The following is a 22,852-nucleotide window of genomic DNA, read 5'->3' as shown; positions in this document are numbered from 1 at the left end:
CTATACATTATTTAATAACACACGTATAATTTAGTTCAAAGTTAAACACTTAAGTAAAGCTTAGACAAAATTATGCCGAATTTATTTAAACAAATTTTTTAATTTATTTAGAATAAATCCTACATTATTTATTACGTTCAGATTTACAAATACCAATACATAGTTATTAAATCAAAGTGTGATAAAACTTAATATTTAATGGTTTACAGAGTAGTGAAATTAGTAAATTTTTGGGCCAAAAAAAGTTTTAAGTTTTAAGTTTATAGTAATTTATTATATAAATGAATTTAACTTAGATGATTAAATTAAGATTCTAATTTAAATCGAATATCAAAACCATTTTTTAACCAACAATATTAAAAACTTATTTTGATTATAAATACTTATGACAAGAGTTTTTAATTGTTAGGCTTTAAGCAAAAATAATAATAGTTTCCTCGATAAGAATAGATATAAAGGAAAACTTTTATATTATTAATGATTCAGCAAATTATTGACAAAAACCTACCTAATAGTTTTAAAAGAATAATATAAATTACCTCGGTTTCACTTTTGGATGCAGCTGAAAGTTCAGGTGGGTATGTTTCAGTACAGCTAGCAGCTAGGATACTTTTATACTTTTATAGTAATGAAATAGACAACTTGCCAAACATTGTCATATTCTATGAAGTACAAAATTAAGTTAAACTGTGAGGCAAAATGAATGAATTTCACCGAATTTAAACGCCTGTTTTATATAGAATTGACTATACAAGTACATTATTTTATCGAGTATGATTGTCATTGAATTTATAAACGTGATATTATTATTAAAACTGCATATTTGCACAAGTTAAAGAATAAATTCACATGTATATCTGTTGTATAAAACGAAGAGGCGTGTAAGGTTTTTTTTTTTAATTTTACAGAAACAATTGTGTATTGCAACACCATTACATATATTTAATAAACTTCCATGTCATCATCTAATATCAAGACTGAATTTCTATATTGTCATACATTAGTGCTATACTTTTTCACTTTTAAATTTATAATCCGAAACATATTATAAATTATTACTACACGGTTAGACCAACTTAAATTGTTTCGTACAAAGTTGAAATATATTACCAAATGCGGTAAACAATTGTGGAAAAATTAAAATTCAATTTTTTATGGATTAATATATAATTGGAAACAATAGCACATAACAAAAACAATAACTACCTCTACTAATTATTATTATTAGTCAAACCATTTTTTTAGGGTTTTTTTACTCATTATTTGGTGATTGTACATTTATGAATGCGTTAAAACTTTCGTGGATTGATGTATCACTTGAGTAAGTTTCGGATATATCCACGTCACTAGTTACCATACAGTTGAACAGCCGAGACCACTATCGCCCTGAAGATGGACTCTGCAAAGAGTCCGAAACACGTCGGCATATAACTAGTGACGTGGATGTATCCGAAACTTACTCAAGTGATTGTACATTTGCTAATCCGACGTCAAATACATAATGTATCTGTTATTTTTTTTCAAATCATTTTCAACTCATGATATTATTTCGCTCGGATTTTATTTTTAAGGTTTTACTAGTAATATATCAAACGTTGACGGTATTCTCGAATCAGATATACTTTTTTAGTTATGCACACAGATGTGTTAACACGGTTTATTTTAAACTGCGCTGTATCGTTTGATTTTTTTACAAAACAAAATATATCGAACTTTTCATAAATCCCGTGTGAAATGTACAGAAAATGATTATGTGTAACTTTTCATGTAATGTGTACACAGAGTTTCTTTTTATTATTTAATATCTTTCGTTTCAACTATCTGTACCTACCTATGAAAATTCAATACGTTCGGGACTACGCATAATTATATTATTTTACCCGCTTGACTAAAACAAAAATCGGATTTAATGTATGCCTGACTAAACATAATAATTCTTATCTTTAAAACATTAGATTTACAATAAAATATTGTAAAATAAAAAAATTTAAACAGAGTATGTAGATTATTACAATTTTATGCGAACAAATCAAAGGATTGGGGTTTAGTTTTTTTTTTTTTTTTGTGGGGGGGGGGTGTTCTAATTTTGGGTCTGGGGTGCTTAAGTCACCCTAGCACCTTTCTAGTGGCGCCTATGGATGATTGTACATTCGCCAATTCGACACCAAATACATATTGTGTGCGTCTCATATCTATTTTTTTTAAATACTTCTTTTATAACATTTTCAACTTAAACAATATAATTTCGCTCGAATTTGGTTTCGTTTTGGGTGAGCACATAATAGTTTAGAAAGTCGTAGGTTATACTAGTAATACAACACCTTAAGCTGACAATATTCTCGAGTCAGATATACATTTTTAGAATTTGTAAATACACATCTCTTTATACTATGTTTTTTCTTTATGTGTGTTACAGTCATTTGTCACGTTGTCTTTTTCAAAATTTAATATCTACCATACCGACTGCTAACGTTTAAAGCATTTAGGATTACACAAAAATCATAACTTTATTATTTTACCGCACTATGTAAAAATGCGAATTGAAATGAAACTATGACTATGAAACCCAAAATGTTACTCGTATCTAGATTTAAATGTTTAGAGCCTAATGGTTTCGCCTAACTCAACCGGTGGTACTAACTACTGCCAAGTGCTAACCAGGGATAGACAATGTTTAAAATGCAGTACCTATGTAACAGTATTGAACTTGTGTCATTCAGTTGAACTTATAATCCGCAAATAATGACCAGAGTTCAGTGATAATTATAGTAATAATATAGGTTGGGTTAAAAAATAGCGCATTATTATAAAAAGTCGAATGTAAAGACAAAAAAAAAATCTACAATGAGCTTACAGGAAATAAACAATAGTCAATGTGTTTAAGTTTTCGCATGGATTGAAATATTATCGACCTTACAATATTCTGATGTAATCATTATCCATGTTTTTGATTTGTTGCTGACGTTTTGCACCATCAGCAGCAAATCAGACATGGATACATACGAATATTATCAAGTTAATAACAATAGTAAGGTTATGAACCAAAGGCGTAAAGAGGTTGGAAGTCAAACTGTGAACAATACAAGGCGACAAGATTAATCTAAAAATGATTGTATAATAATTAATAACTAATAAGGATAAAATATTAGTACTTGCAACATTGGTGTAAAAACGGCTTAGGAACATTTGCCGGACTAGAAATTTAAAATAACAATTTCATTGGAAAGCCAAGGTTTTTGTCGAGCCCAAGTCCCAATCAACACATTAGTGGTACCTACCTATAACAACAAGCAGGTTTTTTTTTAATAATATGCTGTGGTTACTAAAACTTTTATTATATTTTTAATTTCCTTGTTTACAATATGTATTAATATTTACAATGAAAGTATTACAGGCGCGCTGTTGAATTTTTTTTTTTTGTGTTTCGCGTTTTTTAATTATATTACGCTTGCGATTAGATCGTTGCGTGTTGAAAGTATAAATATAAAGTTAAATATACTAAACAAAGGGGAAAAAATCTACTCGTTCTTTGCCCTACCTTTTGGGGCTTTCAAAAACCGTATCTATAACCTTGCACGATTTGAGAGGAATGATGGGGGGGGGAGGGAGGGAGGAGAAGGAAGTGCACATTCGATAAAACGATAAAGTTTAAGAGCATAGCGTGCGACCTGCTGGCCCACGGTGTATGACGTCAGAAATAAGAACATGTCGTCGATGAAATTTCTTTGGAAAATCTTGTTTTCCATCGGGTAGACAGTACTTACCTCAGTATGTACTTATACAATGTTTTACACGTGACATGTCTATTTTAACCCACCGCAGTAGCGTGTATTGAAATTGTATATAGTCCTCTGGCACGCTCTCTGGGGTAACTATAGGCACTCGGAAATAACCAAATTTTCATTTTCTTTATTAGCTCATTCGCCATACGACCGCGTTTCGTGTGTGCTATCTTGCTCGGGCGGTACCCTATACGTATATAGACACACTTAAGCGATTCCTACATTACCAGGGTACCAGGCAAGAGGTGGGTGGTGGTCAAACGAGGTTCAAGGTTTCACCGAAATGTTTGGATTTCGTGCAGCCACGTCGGCCAAAATGGAATTATTATGCGAAAACATTATATAGTAATAAAATATAGCCGCTGGGCGTGGGCGTTGCACGGCAGGAAATGGGCAAAACCGACCTTCTTATGGTGTGGCGGTGAGAAACTTTGTTGGTAAAGCTCATTTTTCGGCTCATTCCACCAAAATGCGTGCTACCAGCATGATGGCCGGCGTCAGCGCGATTGCGGTCTTAATCTACGCGGTGTGCTGCTCAGAAGAGACGAGCGGCGAGCCACACTACAGATACAGCAGGGGAGTCGTCGTGGGAAACATCAAACGTAAAAGGATTAAAATATGCTCAAATACGGTACAAAAATGTCATTAAAAAAAAAAAAATCGTTTGCAGACTTGATAAGAAAGATGGAATGTACCACCGACAGCAATTGCAAACGGTGGCCCAAGACGTCGTGCGGCGAAGATCCGGTAGACCACCGGAAACGATGCTTGTGTGCTGACCAGACACATCCGATTAACGAAAATTGCATAACACAACCACAAGGTAAACGCTAGGTCGTCAAATGTTTTTTTGTTTTATTCGTTTTAACCAAAACACATTCGGTAGAGCTGGGACAGCCCTGCGAGCGGGATGTTCAATGCATCCAACTGGCCAAATGCGAGGTGAACCTGACCGTGGGAGATACTAAAGTGTGTCAATGCAGGGAAGAGTTTTACACCGAAGACGACGGTACCTGTAGTAGTAAGTATATTGATAATTATACAAAAAAAAAAAGCATAGACCCTTTTTTACATGTCTCCGTGGTTTACCAACGATAATATCCGTTTTTCAGGCGCAATGCAAGCCGTGATATCGACGTACTTGGCATTTGTGGTCGCCGTTATTTTTCACAGCAATTATTAAAAATCGCAAAATACCTAGTTTTGGATAGTTCAACCACACACGTTAGAGTAAATTTATTATAATAAAAAGTACGTTGTAATGTTTTTCTTTTTTTCATATAATTTATTTTAATTTTTTTTTGTAAAGAATTGCCGATATTGTGTTGCCGGTCGCTCCTCCGAATTGCAATGTCGGTGTCGGTATAGTTTGCATGATTTCGAAAACTGCGAGTAATAACAATAAAAAAATAAACAAATATATTCATATTTAGATGAAAAATATTTTTATATCGTTTTAACCTATTAGTCATTACCATCGCTAAATTGATCATTAAGTTCTTGCTGCGTCCAATTGCAGCTGACTATCAGGAACATACCGTTTGGCTGTAATAAATTAACTATGTTTTCCTTGTATATGTTTCTTTTTTCTTTATTTTCATCGTTCATACCAATCACATCGTAAGTGCCTTTGTCCAAAGCCAATCTAAACAACGGCAGTGTTTTCACACTGTCGGTAAGAAAGTCAAACACTTGTAGTTTGATGCAATTAATATTCTGTTCTTGAATTATGGAATTTGCTAGTTTTACAGCCGGAGCAGAATAATCTATACCATAAAGGTTAGTGAAACCCAATTTTGCCTAATACAAAATAACAAAATACAAAAATATAGTTTAGGCGTGAATTATACTTTGTGATAACTGATAAAAATAAAAACATTACTAATTTGGATAATAGTAAAGCGTTGCCGCATCCAATGTCTAAAATAAGCTCTTCTGGACCAACGGAACAGTTAGTTTGTATACAGCTGCGAACATATTTATTATTTTGTAATTTTTAAACGAAAAAAAAAATAAAAAACTTCTTTTTGAGTCTTAAGCATTTTTACAAATTTAGACAACTGCGGTATGATTAACTGCTATTTCTTCTACACTTGTCCAGACGATTATGCTGGTGATAAATAATAGAATTTCATACCATTCCATGCAAAACATGTATAATGATTGACAGCTAAATTTAGAGAACTTGTTTTTCATTATCTAACTTTAATTTAATGCTTTAAAATTAAAATATGTACCATGCTTCGTATAACCAAAATTAATTTAAACTTTATAGATTGTGGTATAACAACACGTTAGTTATAAACTGTATTTATTCGTAGAACTTGGATTATAATTAGCAAGTGTTTGTGGTAGAATTATCAATTTATTATTATTCATTGGAGGTATTATTTTTGTATACTCTTACTTAATCATTTTTTGTCCTATACTTCGTCCAAACCATTCAGCTCCGGGATCACCAAAGTTTTCAAAGTTTTCTAGTTCTACCGTGTAAGCTTCATTCCAACTATAAAAAAAACATCATTGTAAAAATTATACAGTACCAGCTTTATATTGAATTTAAAATACGGTTCTATATTCGTTGTAATATTACACTTAATTTTATACTATTTTAACTTTACACTATTATACTAGGTAAATTAAAATATATATATATTTTCTTTTGGTCCGATTTCATTCCCTTCCTACGTTGGCACTTTATTTCTTTTTTTTTTTGGTCTCTTCTCTGGTCCACTTTACCTGCCAACTTTGCCAATAAATATAAAGCTATTGTTCCCAACATTCCTCGCGAGTCATGGTTCACCAATCTCACTTTGCCTAGAAGTGCGATTGTTTATTTCTGTCGATTAAGGTTCGGCCATTCCCTTTTACCTGCTCATGCTTATAAATTATCCCTAAATGATTCTTCTCTCTGTACTCTTCATACCGAAGAAGCAATTTGTAATCTCACTCATATTTTGTTTGAGTGTCCAGCTCTCATCCATAGACGCTCCTTCTTTTTCCGTTTCTTACACATTCATAATATTCTCCCAACTTTAAATTCCATACTTTCTACCACGAATGTTTTTGTAATTAATTATGTCATTTCTTTTATTTTTGAGGCTGGCTTTGCAATTTAGTTAATCTATATTTATTATTTTTTGTTTTTGTTTCTCTTGTAAATACGTTCTTGAGCTCTCTGTATATATATATATATATATATATATATATATATATATATATATAATTGTCGAAATAAATTGTAAACGCAAAATGTCATAATAAAAAAAAAATTTTCTTCAGAATTTGTTATAATCATTGCCTATTCGGATTTCGTATAAGCCTAATATTTTAACCACTTCGTTCAAATGATTAACAGATTAGTAGTATGACAAAAAAATCCCAAACCCTAAAAATATTTTAAAAATATAAAATATCCAACTTCGCTGTTAAGGATTTTGCGATATAGTTAGAAAACAGATCTTTCTAATTTTTTAAGAGACTTTTTTTTAAAAAATTCAATAACATTTAAAGTACCTTCTCGATATACCTAATCACTGACTGATATTGGTGTTCTAAAAATATCTCTACTAAGTATATAATTATTGTTAAACATATTTTTATATCATTTTAACCGATAAAAACTACTAATATTCCTTTAAACTCAATTTTTAGGTCATCATATTATAAAAATTAAGAGTACAAAGATTAAATTTAGTTTCAAAATAGTATAAAAAATTGTATACTATTTTTTTTTATCTAGTTTTATAGGGGTAAATTCAAATGATGTTCAAATTATTAAAAACTGAAATTATTAAACATTACAATCATGTACATAATGTTTATACGATGAGAATAGACAAAAAAGACAAGCTTTATCTATAATTTAATAGGTATTTATTATTTTAAATAGTACATTGGATCATATTGTTAACCATTAATTTAATTATTACATAGTGAAGTACGTTTAAGATACATTTATTCTAGTTATTACACAGCTGTTCATTAAACAAAAAGTATAATTTAATATTTTGAATTTAATAATTTTTTTTGGTTGGTGGCCACACTGTAGTATTTAATATCATTACAATCTGCTATCAAATATCAACAAACTGTTATCATTAATCATTAGCAACAAAATGTAAACAAAATATTTCCTAGGATTGAATATAGTTTAGTATGTTGTATATAATATTAATTTTAATAATGAATGGGGTTAAATGCTTTAACCGTGAGTTATATTAGTAAGTAAAGTTTAATGCATCCAATACTTAATAAGTATACAATTTTTATAATATTAAATTTGTGAATATTTAAAAGTTAAGAAAATGGCACAAAAGCTTAAACAAGGAGAACTTTTAAAAAATGAAGAAGTTCTACAAATGAAGTATGAAGAAAACAATAAAATAACCAGAAAATTTATGGAAGAGATTAATGAAATAAAAAATAAAATAGAATGCTATGACATGCCGAATGAATTGAACAAAAAAACTAAACAAAAACCAATAAAAACATCCGAATTTCAAACATTTATGAAAATAATTGATAATGGAGATACAATAGAAGAAATGAAAACTATTTCAAGTAAAGAGGTAACTATAAAAAACTATGTTCTACAGAAAGAAATTGATCGCTTAAATAGTGAACTTGTTAAAAAAGATGATGCGACTGATCGTTTACAAGATGAAAACAAAAAACTGATTGAAGAAAAAGATAAATGTACTTATCAACTATCATTACTCAAAGATAAACTAAGAAAACATGATAAGGATGTTGATGTTTTAAACGGAACATTAAAAACAAGAGATTCTGAGCTGAATCGAGTTATGAAAGATTTGGGTGCTTTAGAAAAGAAGTATAAACATGAACAAATTATACATGAAAAACAAAGGTCGGCTGTATTAAAAACTATCGATGAGAACAAATTGCTTAAAGATACAGTTAAAAAATTAGAGATTGCCCAAAAGGAAAATGAAGATAAATATGCAAGATTATTAGTAAAGAATGATGAAGCTCTAAATAGATGTATGAAAGAAAAAGACTTATTAGTTTTGGGCTTTCGCAAACAATTAGAATTAATCGATTCGCTGAAAAAACAAAATGTTAGAACAAAACTACTTGAAGAAATAACTTTATTGGAAAACGAATTTAGCAATCTTCTAGAAAGCAAATAATATATTGTTATTTTGTGACTTACTATTCTTCTGTAGCCAAGTTTGTTTTGTTTTGAGTTCCGTCGTCATCATCGGAAATCATTGTTGTTTTGTATTGTAAAACTTGATTTACTAAAGTTGTTGTGATTTTTTTTAAATTTTTATATAATTTAAATAATTTAATATATTATTATGTACAATAAAATGCACATGTCGAATTTTTTTCAAAATCTTATCACTATGAGATTTACTTTTTAACTGATAACACTCGGCTTCTTTTTTTTACCACTAGATAGCGCACCAATTATAGATATTTACAAATAAATTCGGTTGTTAATAAATAACTTGTAATGACTTTTAGTTTTAATTGATATGTCCTGAAAAAAATGCTCAATGTCAGATTACAGATAGCCGATTGCTTATAACTAAAACTTGTGTGAATAATAATCTGAGTATCTTAAGGGTAAGTATATATTTTTTGAGTAGGTACACCGTAGCCCGTACACGTGATTCGTGAACGTGTTGGCACCATTTTCAAATTGTTTTTACTTAAATTGAAGTATTTCGTAGGTGTGTGTAAGTAGTTTAAAAAATGAAAAATATGATAATTTCTAAACAAAATAAAAATTATTTATTTTATTGAATTGGTTACTGGGGCTTAATTTCGCACAGCCTCTGCGGCTCTGTCAGGTTTGTAACTGTAATAGTGATAATACATTTTCAAACATTAGTTTTATGACGATAAGATTTAATAAATAATTTCCTAGTTATAGCTATTAGATAAAAAAATCATGTTTAAATTGACAAAGCTATTTAGCAGTTTTATCTACCATCATTCGTAACAATAATACTTGTACAAAATAAAAGTTTAAGCTTTCACTGAAAATACATCTTGTGTCTTGTCTTACCAACGAGGCCTTAACTTTTAAGGAGTTAATGAGTAATGACTGGAATGTTGATCCTGCTCACCGACATATAATGAAATAGGAACGCGCAGTCCATCTTTATAGTGTGTCTAAGGCTTGCAAAACATTTATCCAACAGGTGCAATAATTATTGGTATCAACAACGAGGCACTTCACTTTAATTACAATAATATTCTAGGAACCCATGAGTTAGACTATAAACTAAAAAAACTACTAGAACTAAAAAAATTATAAATTAATTATAATAATATACTACCTAACCGTTGTTATAGGAAATATTTAACTATACAAAATAGAATCAAATGTAAATAAATAAATACAATAAATGAAATGTGAAAATAATAATTATAATACTGACCACACATAAAGATAGTCACTCGATGAAACGATATTAAGTTAGGGTGGGAACGAGTTGATGTTCAATTCAGATAGAAACCAATGGGTGATTTCGAATGAAAAATAACTAAAATTGTTAGTCAAATATTTCATAAAAATAAGAAATAACCAAAAATAAAAGATTCCATAATAAAGTTTTAGTAATTTTGTTTTTTTCATATAATATATTTTTTGTAATTTTTCCGTATTTGTGTTGTTTTTTGCAGTAGGACATTTGATTTATTTTGCTTTATAATGAAAGCAACGAGGCATATTATATTTTTCTATTTAGTGTACTACTTAGTACCTACTTTAAATAAAATTAGAATTATTACACCAAAATTACCAAAACGAGACACACTTCCAGCTTACTTTTAACATTTTAAAACAAGTACAACTGATTATAATTTTAACTAAATGTAATATATTTTGGGCTATAGTATTAATAAACTGTATGTAAGACAAACCTAAAAAAGTAGGTAAAAATAGGTACAAATTCAATACTACATATCTGCCGCTTTGATAGAGGTTGCCTATGTCGCTGATCAATAAGTCGGTGTGGTCGATTTGATCACCACTTGCTTTGGAAGACGAAGGCCGTGCCATATAATTTAAAATCAAAACATGCCAAATAAAATGAATAAAACAGCTGATGTTTAGGACGAGTTAGTATGATTTATTTATGTATGTTGCATCCATCCACCCGATTTAACATTTTTCAACCTTTTGCTTATTTAGTATTTTAAATAATATAATTATGATAGTTTTATCGCACACAATAGAATAATCGGATTACAATTACCGGTTTTTGTTGGAAAGAGGATGAATTTTTTCAGGCAACATTGGACATAAATTTACAATTAAGCGTTCCAATTGATTTGTTTTTTTCATTCACGAAGCGAATATTTTAGGTATTTTATTGTTATCATTAAGTATATTTCTTTAGGCCTTTCTTCTAGGGCGTATGAAAACTATTTATTTTTCTTAGTTCACAATCTTTTACTCTTTATTTTACTAATTAAATAGTATATTATTTTTTACTTTTATCGATTTCCCTATGACTCTTTAATATTTAGCTAATATTATGTCGGCAATAATTAAACATAGTTTTCTTAATAGTTTGGAAAACCTGAAATAGTGAAATATTATCGTGTACTTACCAAAATTACTGTACACTTGATAATTTTAACTTAACGTACATATCTAATTCAACCGTAAGGTTTTTAGTATTATATTCCCCTTAATAATAAAAAACTAAAAACCAACAACAACCATACAGTATGTAATAATAACTAGAAAAGTCGGTACACAACATGGTGCGTTGTGTGTAATATTGTAGGTACGTATATAAATATACAATGAAAAAAAGTCGCATTGCTTGTACCTACAAAGGAAAATCACATAAATTACGGGTTACTGAATGTAGTGAAGTTTGTTTTGTTTTTATTTTACTGTTTGAAAGTTTTTACATATAAATATTCTTGCCATTGCACGGGCACGGATATTGCCTGTGTATGCCGGCAAAGGCGCTGAATGGTCGTGTATCAAACGCGCGCACGTATACATAGCTGTCTTTTTAACACGTTCGAATGAATTATCATTGGTCGAGGCGCTTTGAATACGGATGGAAACAATATTTATATGTATAATGTATACATATATAATATGTACAATAATAAAAATCCCCTTTCGGACCGTCCAAGTTTTTTAGATTTCGGTTTGGCCCTTATACTCAAGGGTTTCTCTCGGGCTCTCCACGCAAACCCCATTGTACACTCCGCTCGCCACCAAAGTCTGGCAGATATATACAACAACGTGTACGAAATATTTTATTGCACTTCAAAACTGATGTATACAATTTTCTCCTGACGCCTCCACATGTGAATACCGCATATCCGCCCAGTCACCCTTTTCTGTCCTAGCCATCTTCCTTATATTATATTCTTATCCTTGTTTTCCCTTTACCCTCCCACCGGTAATCCCCCTCAAGACTCACGGGTAGCGATTTTGTAGCTACAAAATATCGATGCCGGCGAACCCTCAGAATATTCAACTGAAATTCAGGCGTAAACATGTCTTTATTTACAATCATCGTGTCCTACAAGCATACGCGGTATTCGCCTCCCATCCTATACCCCTCATAAAAGACTAAAGAAAACGGATGTAACTTATAAAGTTGTGTTTCGAAAAAAGGGAAACAAATGACTTGATGTCCAAAACAGCTATTATTACCTATCGTAGAACAGATAAGTAAACTATACCGTTGAATATTAATTGATTTATGATTAACGGTATATTATTCAAGGTGTATATTATAATGGATAAAAAAAAAGTCTTTCTTAGCGTGTCTAAGGTTTGCTGCAAAACATTTATCCAACAGGTGAAATAATTATTGGTATCAACAACGAGGCGCCTCTCGAGGTACTTTTTATTTTATGACGCGTTTAATTTTTTAGAACTCAATGAGCATATACTTTTTGAGGCTCATAGTTTTCCACTTCCTGATTTGAATTTAATTCATCGGTCTCGGGGTTTCACGGTTAGAAATAACACCTCGGGTACTAATATGATAAGGTTGGTTACTCCATAAACTGTAAACTTTACTGAAATATCGTTATGGGATGAACATTGCCAGAAAAAAGTATGTTTTAAACTTATAAATATTTTATACTGAAATCGTCATTATTTAAAAAAAAAAATATTTGAATAATTATTCAAAACATTCGTGACTTTTATGGATGTCTAACCATTTTTATTTGTTGACAATTTATTTTAATTATAAGTAAAGCAAACAAATTTATCAGTGAATGAAAAATTATTTTCTATTCACATTGTTTATTAAGCATTAGTTATTCATATTTTGTTTTTATTATTTGACAACTTTTCCACAATTAATCTATTACTAATATTTCATTTAATATACTGTTTTACAAACACTACTCTAAAAATTATTTGAATTATTTGATATTTTAGGCGCTACTCTTATTACATTGAAGTTTCAAATGATGGGCAAGATTGGGTGCGTGTTGTAGATCATTTAAATTATAATTGTCAAGGATATCAATGTTTGTGGATTCATCCACAAGTTGTTCGGTACATACACATTGTTGGAACCAACAGGAGTGCTAATGAGACTTTTAAAATTTGGTATCTCATTTACGTTACAATAAAGAAGGTTGAAATCAACGAATCAACCAATCGACGAATCAATGGGCTATTCGGTAAAGAAATTCGTTAGAGTAACTCGAGGAATGGTAATATGTGTACGCTAGCGGTTTAATACAGCAAAGCAACACGTATGATTGTGGTTTGTATGTATGATTACACACATGTTTTCAATACGCCTTCAAACTATAGCAGGGAATGGCTCTTTTATAACTTTAAAGAATATTCTAAATTAGCTAATACAAATTAATTCAAAATTACACCCATTTTAATAGAAATGATATTTGAGCATTAAATTTATAAGTTTTTATAAACCTAACAAAAATGGCCAATAAAAAAAATTAGAAGAATTACACTTTACAATTGATACCATTCTAGTTCAGACTTTAACTGTAAAATTAAAATAAAATAATTGAAATAGAACCTTTCATAATTTTAGTTGTATTTTAATGTATACCTTCCTGACCTATTCATTAATGTAAAAAAAACTTGTTTCCCTAGAAATTAATTGGTGTATATTCAATATTTATATATTATATTATATAAATGAAGATGTGTTGTGGTATAAGTATTAAGTTATTGTCTTGTACAATAGTAATTTTTAAATATGTGGTATTTATAAAAATGATTTTACTGTATTTTAAGATGTCGGATCTATTTTGTGTATAAATAAACTGTATCATGTTATAGTTTATATTGGAGGCGAGTTTTCTATAAATACATTTAAGCAATCCACTATTTTTGTAATCATTTTGTTTATTATCTTTCAACTTTTATTGTATGATTTCTTTTGGTTATTTAAATACTTTGTGCTTTTAGTTATTGTTATTTTAAAATTTGATCTGTTTAACTAACTATACTTGGGATTATATATATATATATATATATATATATATATATTTATTTTATTGTATATTGTGTTAATTCACTATTAAACATTTAAACCTATTCTGCTGGTGGCAAAAAAATAATTTGTGTATTTTTTATCTACCTACATTGATCTAAATAACTAGTTTAATATTAGCATTTAGGTATATTATTGTGTGTCCTCTAGTACTTTTTCACTGCACGCTGTGCCGAACAATAACGTTTTCCCTCTCTTGGTGTGTTCCATTTTTAAATGTAACAATAAATCCCTTATTTCAATCGAAGAAATGATACAATATTTTTCCCTATTTTGCCATGACCGCCACTACAAGTCGTCGCATAGGTATTACGCAAAAACGGCGGTTTACGACTTGATCAGATGTTTTCAATATTCTGACGGAAGTTACGACCTTAATATATTTCTATATGTATTTACTATACAGGTAATCGTAAAAACGTATTGCTAAGAGGTAGGTACTACTGTTGTACGCATACCGTTTGTGCTGTGTTTTTTCCACAATAAAAATTGGTAATTTCGTTTTGAAATTCATTTTTTCTATGTATATCCTATAACCTATTTTCTATTCCCTCGAATAAAAGCGGTTTCTATACGGAAATTTAAATTATTACAAATCCATCCATGTATAATATTATGCAACATAACCTACCGCGCGCATATGGCTATCCCGTTTCGGGATGTTTTATATAAGTGAATGGGCGTTTTTTTTTTTTTACATGTTGTGTTTACAACGCCAAGAAAGGGTCCCTCGGGGTCGTACCTTTTCGCTTATCGAAAACAAATCAAGCTGACCACATGTGCCGCCTCCGCGCCTTCTCTTCAGAGCACCCTATTTTTCCACTTTTTTTTTTATTTTGATCCGTATAATATAATAATATCATGTATATATATATTATATTGGCGCATAATGTAATGTTATATAGGCTTGGCCAGTACGATATTGCGTCACACAACCAACGGACATTGACCATTTTTCACCGGCTACAATGTATTATTATACCGAAGAATAGCCAAAAAACGTCCAGTTTATACCTCGTTTGACGGAATTCAATACTACCCTTATTATCAATTTCAACCGACCCGCCGGAATGATCGACAAAATGCGCGTTTTCATCCCTCAAATCACAATTGATCCCTTGTAGTAATAGAACCCGTCTTGTATAATATTATTATTATGACTTGTTGTTTTTGTAGAAAGATTTTCGATAGAAATCCAATGCGATACCTCTGGGGCGAAACGGATTTAGGTATAACATTGAAACTGAAAAAATAAGACACGAAAATCGAAAAATCTTTATCTTCAACAGAAACTCAGTACCTATACTAGCTATTATACAACATTGTAACATACGATATAGTTCTTAAAATGTTACATTTTTTTCGCAGTTATTATAATTGAAAGTATTTCAAAATTTCCTTATAGACGTTGTTTTTAAAATTTCTTATACCTATATGCAATTAAAAAAAATACACCGCAGTAATTCAATATTAATTATGGGGATTGCAGTTATTTGCAGTTATGTTTTATAGGATATGGTCCGATTCAACTCTGTAAAGATATACTAATTCATGGAAACTTTTCTAGGTTATGTAGAAAATGGATTTTTAATTGTTTCTTTTTTAACTAAAAAAAATTGGGTTTTAATAATGATTTGAAATTTGACCATTCTAAGTAGTACAAATTTTGTCTAGCTTTTTGGTCTAAAATAAATTTTACTGGTAGCGAAAATGTGTATAAATTAAAAATAATACCTTGAAACGTATACAAATTCACCGGAAAATTAATTAACAAGGTTAAAATTTATGAAAACCACTTTTTTCTTAAATATTGCCTATACAAAACTCTTTAAAAACAGACCGTATGCAATCCGCTTAACAAAATATATTTAAAACCAAAGTGGTTTTGGTAGTACCACGTGGTTTTTGCGTTGTTTGCCGATACTCAGAGTTAACAGTTTTGAATTTCATCCAATCTAAAACTTACAAATTTAAACAAGGACTAGATTTAAATCCACCTCGACTTTATAATTTCTCGTACATTAGTATAGTATTCGGTGCTATAAACTGTCTATCCTTGGGCAGCTATAATTGTAATTGTCTGAACATAATAATTTTTTGTTTAAGGAGCTTATGAATTTCAGGCGGTTGCTCCCAAAAAAAAAGTTTTGAAATTAGTATTAATATATTATGTGAAACCGTTGGCAACCTACATTAGTTTTTGTCTTAAGCCGATTTGAATATTTTATTTTATTTGGTCCCTCGTGTTGTATTGTGCCGTTGTCGCCATATGCGTATGGTGATATCAATTACACTAAAAATTGGCAAAGCAGAGCATATAATAAGAAGGCTGTTAACGTTTTACGAAATAAACGGGATTGTTTATAGTTTGGAAGACTAATGGAGTGTAAAAATGAAAAAGAAAAAAACAAAATAATGTATATATATAATATATACAACGTCGTCCCCTCTTTGCTCTCGTTGTTATTGTACTAAAAAGTAACTTAATTTGCAAAGAGATGACGGGTAAGGTTTTTTTTTCTTTCAAAAAATGTATACGCGAGGAGGTGAACGGAATAGGTTAAAAAAAAACAAAAAAACATTATTAGGGCGTATAATTTATTACCGTACTTGTAAGGCGTTTAATATAGAAATCAAAAAAAGTTATGAAAACCTTTGCCAATATCGGAGCCATTTGTGTATGTATAGGAGGGGCCGGGGGCGGTACTTTTAAGTTATCAAAGATATAAAAAAATAACAAAAAGGAATAATAAAATTGGCTGCTTTTCCGACAGTCTTATCGGTATAAAAAAGTTTTGTATTAAAAAGTTAGCATCCAATAAACAATGTAGAAAGAACGGCGTAAATTGATGTTTTTTAATTTTCCACTTTGATATTCCTATACACAATATTCAGAGAGTTTTTTCTGTTCTCTCTTTTCCCTCGCCGTGCCCATTGAACACAATATATATATATAGAAAGATATTTTTTTATTTAAAGAGAACAAAAGACTGAAACATAAATGGCCTTTGAATACCATAGTAGTCGTATATACATATTTTATCGAAATGCTTACGACGTTTATTAACAGTATAAAATGACAAACGTTTTTTTTTTGTATCAAAAAGTTTATTTTTAACACTGTTTTTTTTAATTTCTATAATTCAATATCATATTTGTATTTTTCTTTTTTAGTTAGATATAAAAACCATATTATGTAATACAGAATACTTACCTACAATTTTGCAACAGTTATAATGGTGTTTTTACAATAGCGTTAAGTGGATGTATTTTAGTGGAACACTGGTGTTAATGGTGAAGGTTTATTATTTTCTTATTTTATTAGGTATTTCAATAATTCAGAGCCTACTATATCCGACATAGGCGTATAGGTACGAGTCCTGCTTATGCCTTTGCACTACCTACCTGTGAGTTCAACAGTAAAAGTAGTAAAACATTTTCTTTCCATACTAGAAAGATGCGCCTTACAAAAATTGTTTTCTCTTTATGCGGCCAACTGTCCATAATATTACTCCTACGGTAATCCTGAACCTGGATTAGGTGCTAGGAGTAAGTATATACCTACAACAAATAAGTATTGGACTACAATAACTGTTTAAACATTATACATTTTCTGGAAATTTCTGCAATGTACAATATATAGACAGTGAATAGTATAAAATTAAAAATTAAAAAATCTCCTGGAAATGTTTTTGAAGTTTTTTGGTCATAGTATACAGTTTATAACATTTGATAAATAATTTTTTTTCAAATATCTATCAGAAATCTTAGATATTTGTTTTAATACATAAAAAAGGAGTTAAAAATTAAATTAAATCTTGAGGAGATTCATCCCTAGATGACAAACTGGAAAAATTGGAAAAAACCATTGAAATGTGGAAACATTAACCCAAGACACTTTAATATATTAGAAATGTGATATATTTTGATTGATCATGGTACATTACAATTAACCAGGTGATTGGTTAACTACGATAACAGTCTTCACACTAAAAATATTCTTTTCATTTTTACTTTTTTCTTTTGACTTAGAGCTGTGAAAAAAATGTTAAAAACTGGTTATTGACCAGTCATTATTTTAAGTAAAATATTCTTGTGTTAATAAATAAAAATTAAATATATGGGGTTTTTAAAATAAATGTCAAGATAAAATAATAAAAAAAGATTTTTTTGTTTTATTATAAAATATGGACATAATTAACATCTGCGTATCAAAAGTCTATAAATATTTTAGGCAATTAAAGCAACTTTTTTTTTATACTAATGAGTATAAATTATATAAATATTATATTATCATAGTCTAAGTTGTTACAAATAATGAAGTTATAGATACCTTCGTTGTGTATGTATAAAAGTATAAAATAAGATAAGTATATTATAATAAAATATGTAAAAGATACAACTGTGAAGTTTTTAACATTAAAAACAATCTACATGCACCAACCTTGTGACTTTATTGTGCAACAGTGCTTGGCAGCAGAATTTTGTCAGTAACTATACCTAAAGTGTGAGAATCGTGGCGAATGTTCACGAATTAATGTAATGTAATTATGTTAATCTATTCTGTATACGGTATACCATAAAATTGATATATGGGACGAAGTCAAAAACAAGTTCACTGATTTTCATCTCGCGTAGAGCTATTAAAGATAAATAATTCGCCTGTAACCTCATTATGCCGTGTGATTTAGTTATTACGGCTATTTTAAAATAAAAAAATAAAAAATAAAGGGGACACCGCAGCACCGTTTGGCTTTGTTGCAGTGCAGTGCAGTTAACATTTTATTATGAATCCCTCCATTTGTATAATATGCGTATTTAGTAATGGTGTATACACCGAGCCGGACACAATAGATTGGAACGTCCGGGGGCATGATGTTTAGCGCAAAAACCGAAGAGGGATCCACCCCCTTGTGTATATGTGAGGGCCGCGTTTATATTTTTTAATTAACATGAATAATACTTGGTGGTGGGTTATTTAAGGATTTATTACTCATCGCGATTACGGTTTTAATGTTGTTTTCATTTTTAAAAAAATTTTTTTTATATTTTGAATTAACCTACTACTTTGTTCCGCAATATTTTAATTACCCTATATACGCACAAATTCCACTTATACCTACACACACTCACCTACCCTCGATTTCGCATTTACATAATTTTGCCGTTTTATCGTTCAAGTGTGTATTTAATCTTATAATTGTTTACTGCGATACAAGGCGGAGTTTTAATATGTAGAGTATATTTTATACACCTACATGTAGGTATAGTACATGTATAGCTGTTACCCTTGCAGTCAGTTATATTATATTACACTATTAGTAATTATTATATATTTTGATGTTATTATCGCATCTAAAAATGTTACAGTATAATAGCACTATAGAGATTAATATATTATATGTATTTAGATACTAATATAGAGCATTGAGCAACACATTCGGCGATGGTTATTCATCTATAGCTGTATTAATTAGGATTATGCGCGATTAAACGATTATAAAAAAAAAAGAGAGGCAAATCAATTAGAAATTTACAGATCTGGTGTTGCTTACTGATAGATCCAGTACGATGATGAAAAAAAGTTAGTTGGAACGACTTAAATTATGGTTAATTTAGGGAAGTAATACATTTATAATTGGAATAACAAAATAAATAGTTCTGCTAACTAAATGTTTAGTTTAAGCAACTAAGAATATGCCTCATTAATTAATCTTTAAAAATAATAGTAATAATAATAAATGTAAAATAAATGTAAAGGATCCGTCTTTCTGGCTTTGATGACATTCTTAATTATTTAAATTTACAAGCTTTAAAAGTAAGGAGACATAACTGTCACGTCTCATTTCTTTATAAATTAATGAATAACATTGACTACTCTTTCATTCTTAGCCTATTATGTATGCAATTAAATTGTATTATAGTGTATCTGTGTTATCTTGCTATTTAGATTTACCGTATATATATATATATATCGCATTGTCAATTGGACATGTACAAATATGATAAATGTATTGTGTATTTATTATATTAACCATATTTTTAGTTGGGCCAACTATGTATTTTTTCCGTGTATAATAATTATTAAAGTCATAGTTGTTAAAAATACGATTTGTTTAGGTACTTACCGAAAATAAAAATGACAAAATAATTACTTTGAAGAATTGTTAGTACCTATGTGACACCACCCGTACCATAATCATACATTATATGAGATAATGATACAATTGCACAATAATATGTAGGTTTAAGCTCTATATACAAAAGGATAACAAAATATAGTATACATATACAATCGCATTTTATATTTTTTGTGTGTTCAAGTTGTACATTTCCTTTAGTAAAATAATATAATAACATAATTTATAACAGTGTGCCATGGGGAAAAACAGGGGTAGTAATGAAAAATGACGGATGGATTCTCGTGTGATATATTCTGTACTACGCTCCGTTAGGTTTAAGGAGGGTGTTAATAGAGGTGAGAACGAGGATCCCTGCCACGATGGTGTTATATAGGGATTGTATACAATTTCTTCCACAAACACGCAAACGTTCTAACTTTTATCTTATATCAGTAGTTCTATCCCACTACTACACGGTTAACGCATGTATATTATGTACTGACTTTTTGTACAACTCGTGACGTCGGTAGGTATTTTATTGGTAATAAGACTGATTGCTGCGCTTTAGATGCCGAACATTCTATATGGGTTATTGATGAATACGGATGCGATGCAAATGCGATAATGATGCCATCAAGCACGCCTCTATTGTGCAGTTTACGATATAACAAAATATAATTTTATATATACCATACAGAGGTACAGTGCTTTTTGTCTTGGTCTCTCCGATGGGTTTTGATGACAAATTATTGGGCGGCAACGGTAGCGATATAATATAATAAGTAGGTATTAAACGCCTATATTATAATATAACAATACTCAATACGCGTGTTGTCCGTCCGTTGTAAATCCGCATATAATATGCCTATATTGCCGACCACAAAACGAAGGGGAGGACTTGTTCTATCGTTATGCTGATGATAAAATTATAATAATATATACAGAGTAGGTATATGATGATCACATAGTCATCGCCATTATGACGGTGACGACAACCGTTATTAATTATTATATTAACCTATAGCTACTATATATTTTAGTGGGTATTATTATTTTATAGTTGCGGTTATCAATTGAGAGAAGCATAGGCGCAATTTCAATTTTTAACTTGAGGGGGGCTGGACATTTTTTTAAAATATATATATATATATAAGTAAATATATTTTTGTATTTTAAAATTGTATGCATAATTGCGGTTATCAATTGAGAGAAGTCACTAGTCAGGGACATGCCTAATATGGTGTAGAGTCTACACTCTGTATACTAACTATTATGTACAGCTGTGTCAGTGGTCACCAAGAATGACGATTTTGAGTAAATACAAGGACATCTTGGCAGGGGTAAAACAAGTGAACCTTAACTCTTCCTTGAATTCGTCTTGTCAAAAACAAAATGATAATTTATACGAATCATGTTTCAAGAAATAATAATAAATATTTTATTCTGATTTTGCTTTATCGAGGTAAAAATATTTATAAATTAGTTACAATATAATTGTGAAAAATAATTATATAGTATATACTATATACATTTAAAATTATGTATAGTAATCTATAAATCTTTATCACAACAAAGCAAAACTTGCAAATAGGTATTGTACCTATATGTGTCGCATAAGCTCAAGAGCAGGGATAGATAATATTTGAAATAGTGCGTGTTATCAGTTAAATTATATTTATTTTATTAATTATATTGTATTGACATTTTTAAGTGTTGTATTATAACAGCAATGATATACTATACAGTAATAATACATAGTATCTTACCCACCTTCTGACCAAATATCACAGAATTATTATTAAAATATAATACTATAAAATATATTATTAATTAAAATATTATACAATATAAAATAGTTACAATATACTTGTATATTCTGTCTCGAAATACTTGTAAGCTTTATTTTGTATTTATTTACGCAGAAGAAATAATATATGTATACTGCATATTTTATAAGTAATTTATATACTTATGTTAGATATAACTGTTTGTAATTCTTTACACGTTGACAATTTTTAAAGACCAGTGCATGACGACACGGGTTATTACTTATTAATTACGATACAAACATTCGAACTTGATAGAAGTTTGAGCGATTTTCGTATAAAAATAATAATAATTTATGTATCTATAATAATATTGTTATATATTATTAGCTGTTATTCCCTACCGCTAGTTCAGAGACGTTCGACGATGCGTCAATAATTATTTAATGTAGGTAATAATTATATGATAAGGTATATTACATGTGTGTATAGAGAGAGAGGACGTCTATTGGGCACGTATGCGTTTTATGTTCCCCTCTCGCTGTATTTTTATCATATTTCCCGTCGTCCCCCTTCACACGGCCCCCGGTCCAACGATTCGGGGGGCGTGGCCGGCTCGGGGACACACGCAAACCCCTGTTAACCGTAACGAACGAACATCATAATAACAAAGCATTAAA

At 29.9% G+C, this 22,852-nt stretch overlaps 3 protein-coding genes across 4 annotated transcripts; 2 read left to right on the top strand and 1 right to left on the bottom strand.

Annotated features, from left to right (window-relative positions):
* The first annotated feature begins 4,228 nt into the window (after positions 1-4,228).
* LOC126833436 (uncharacterized) lies at positions 4,229-5,815 on the top strand. 2 transcript variants are annotated; one of them, XR_007684947.1, is made up of 5 exons: positions 4,229-4,384; positions 4,453-4,605; positions 4,669-4,803; positions 4,895-5,033; positions 5,092-5,815. XR_007684947.1 is itself a non-coding variant. In XM_050564769.1 (4 exons), the coding sequence occupies exons 1-4, from the start codon at positions 4,252-4,254 to the stop codon at positions 4,963-4,965; spliced, it is 492 nt and encodes a 163-aa protein (XP_050420726.1). In that variant the 5' UTR covers positions 4,229-4,251; the 3' UTR covers positions 4,966-5,815. The 2 variants fall into 2 exon arrangements, 1 of the variants encoding a protein (XP_050420726.1); XM_050564769.1 differs by having other exon boundaries at positions 4,895-5,815.
* On the bottom strand, positions 5,007-9,135 carry LOC126833435 (EEF1A lysine methyltransferase 2-like). The gene is made up of 5 exons (XM_050564768.1): positions 8,959-9,135; positions 6,190-6,288; positions 5,665-5,749; positions 5,258-5,582; positions 5,007-5,168 (listed from the first exon to the last, which is right to left on the bottom strand). The coding sequence occupies exons 1-5, from the start codon at positions 9,015-9,017 to the stop codon at positions 5,068-5,070; spliced, it is 669 nt and encodes a 222-aa protein (XP_050420725.1). The 5' UTR covers positions 9,018-9,135; the 3' UTR covers positions 5,007-5,067.
* LOC126833433 (testis-expressed protein 9-like) lies at positions 7,934-9,200 on the top strand. Its single transcript, XM_050564767.1, has 2 exons — positions 7,934-8,005; positions 8,082-9,200. The coding sequence occupies exons 1-2, from the start codon at positions 7,972-7,974 to the stop codon at positions 8,933-8,935; spliced, it is 888 nt and encodes a 295-aa protein (XP_050420724.1). The 5' UTR covers positions 7,934-7,971; the 3' UTR covers positions 8,936-9,200.
* The last annotated feature ends 13,652 nt before the right edge of the window (positions 9,201-22,852 follow it).

The sequence above is a fragment of the Adelges cooleyi genome, unplaced genomic scaffold (assembly GCF_023614345.1).
Source record: "Adelges cooleyi isolate 19-005CV unplaced genomic scaffold, UGA_ACOO_1.1 ACOO_flye_CR_arks_rails_tigmint_CR_PRNA_2, whole genome shotgun sequence".
NCBI classification, from domain to species: domain Eukaryota; kingdom Metazoa; phylum Arthropoda; class Insecta; order Hemiptera; family Adelgidae; genus Adelges; species Adelges cooleyi.
The sequence above is the reverse complement of the archived record's forward strand: the minus strand, read 5'-3'. Positions and strand labels throughout refer to the sequence as shown.

Excerpts from the sequence above, each read along its gene's own strand:
- LOC126833435 (XM_050564768.1), bottom strand. The coding sequence starts at position 9,017 with ATGATTTCCGATGATGACGACGGAACTCAAAACAAAACAAACTTGGCT. Across the intron at positions 5,750-6,189 it reads ATAGGACAAAAAATGATTAA|CTGTATACAAACTAACTGTT; the intron begins GTAAGAGTATAC and ends ATATGTTCGCAG. Across the intron at positions 5,583-5,664 it reads CTTTACTATTATCCAAATTA|GCAAAATTGGGTTTCACTAA; the intron begins GTAATGTTTTTA and ends ATTTTGTATTAG.
- LOC126833433 (XM_050564767.1), top strand. The coding sequence starts at position 7,972 with ATGGGGTTAAATGCTTTAACCGTGAGTTATATTA. Across the intron at positions 8,006-8,081 it reads TTTAACCGTGAGTTATATTA|TTAAGAAAATGGCACAAAAG; the intron begins GTAAGTAAAGTT and ends AATATTTAAAAG.
- LOC126833436 (XM_050564769.1), top strand. The coding sequence starts at position 4,252 with ATGCGTGCTACCAGCATGATGGCCGGCGTCAGCGCGATTGCGGTCTTA. Across the intron at positions 4,385-4,452 it reads CGTCGTGGGAAACATCAAAC|ACTTGATAAGAAAGATGGAA; the intron begins GTAAAAGGATTA and ends AATCGTTTGCAG. Across the intron at positions 4,804-4,894 it reads AGACGACGGTACCTGTAGTA|GCGCAATGCAAGCCGTGATA; the intron begins GTAAGTATATTG and ends TCCGTTTTTCAG.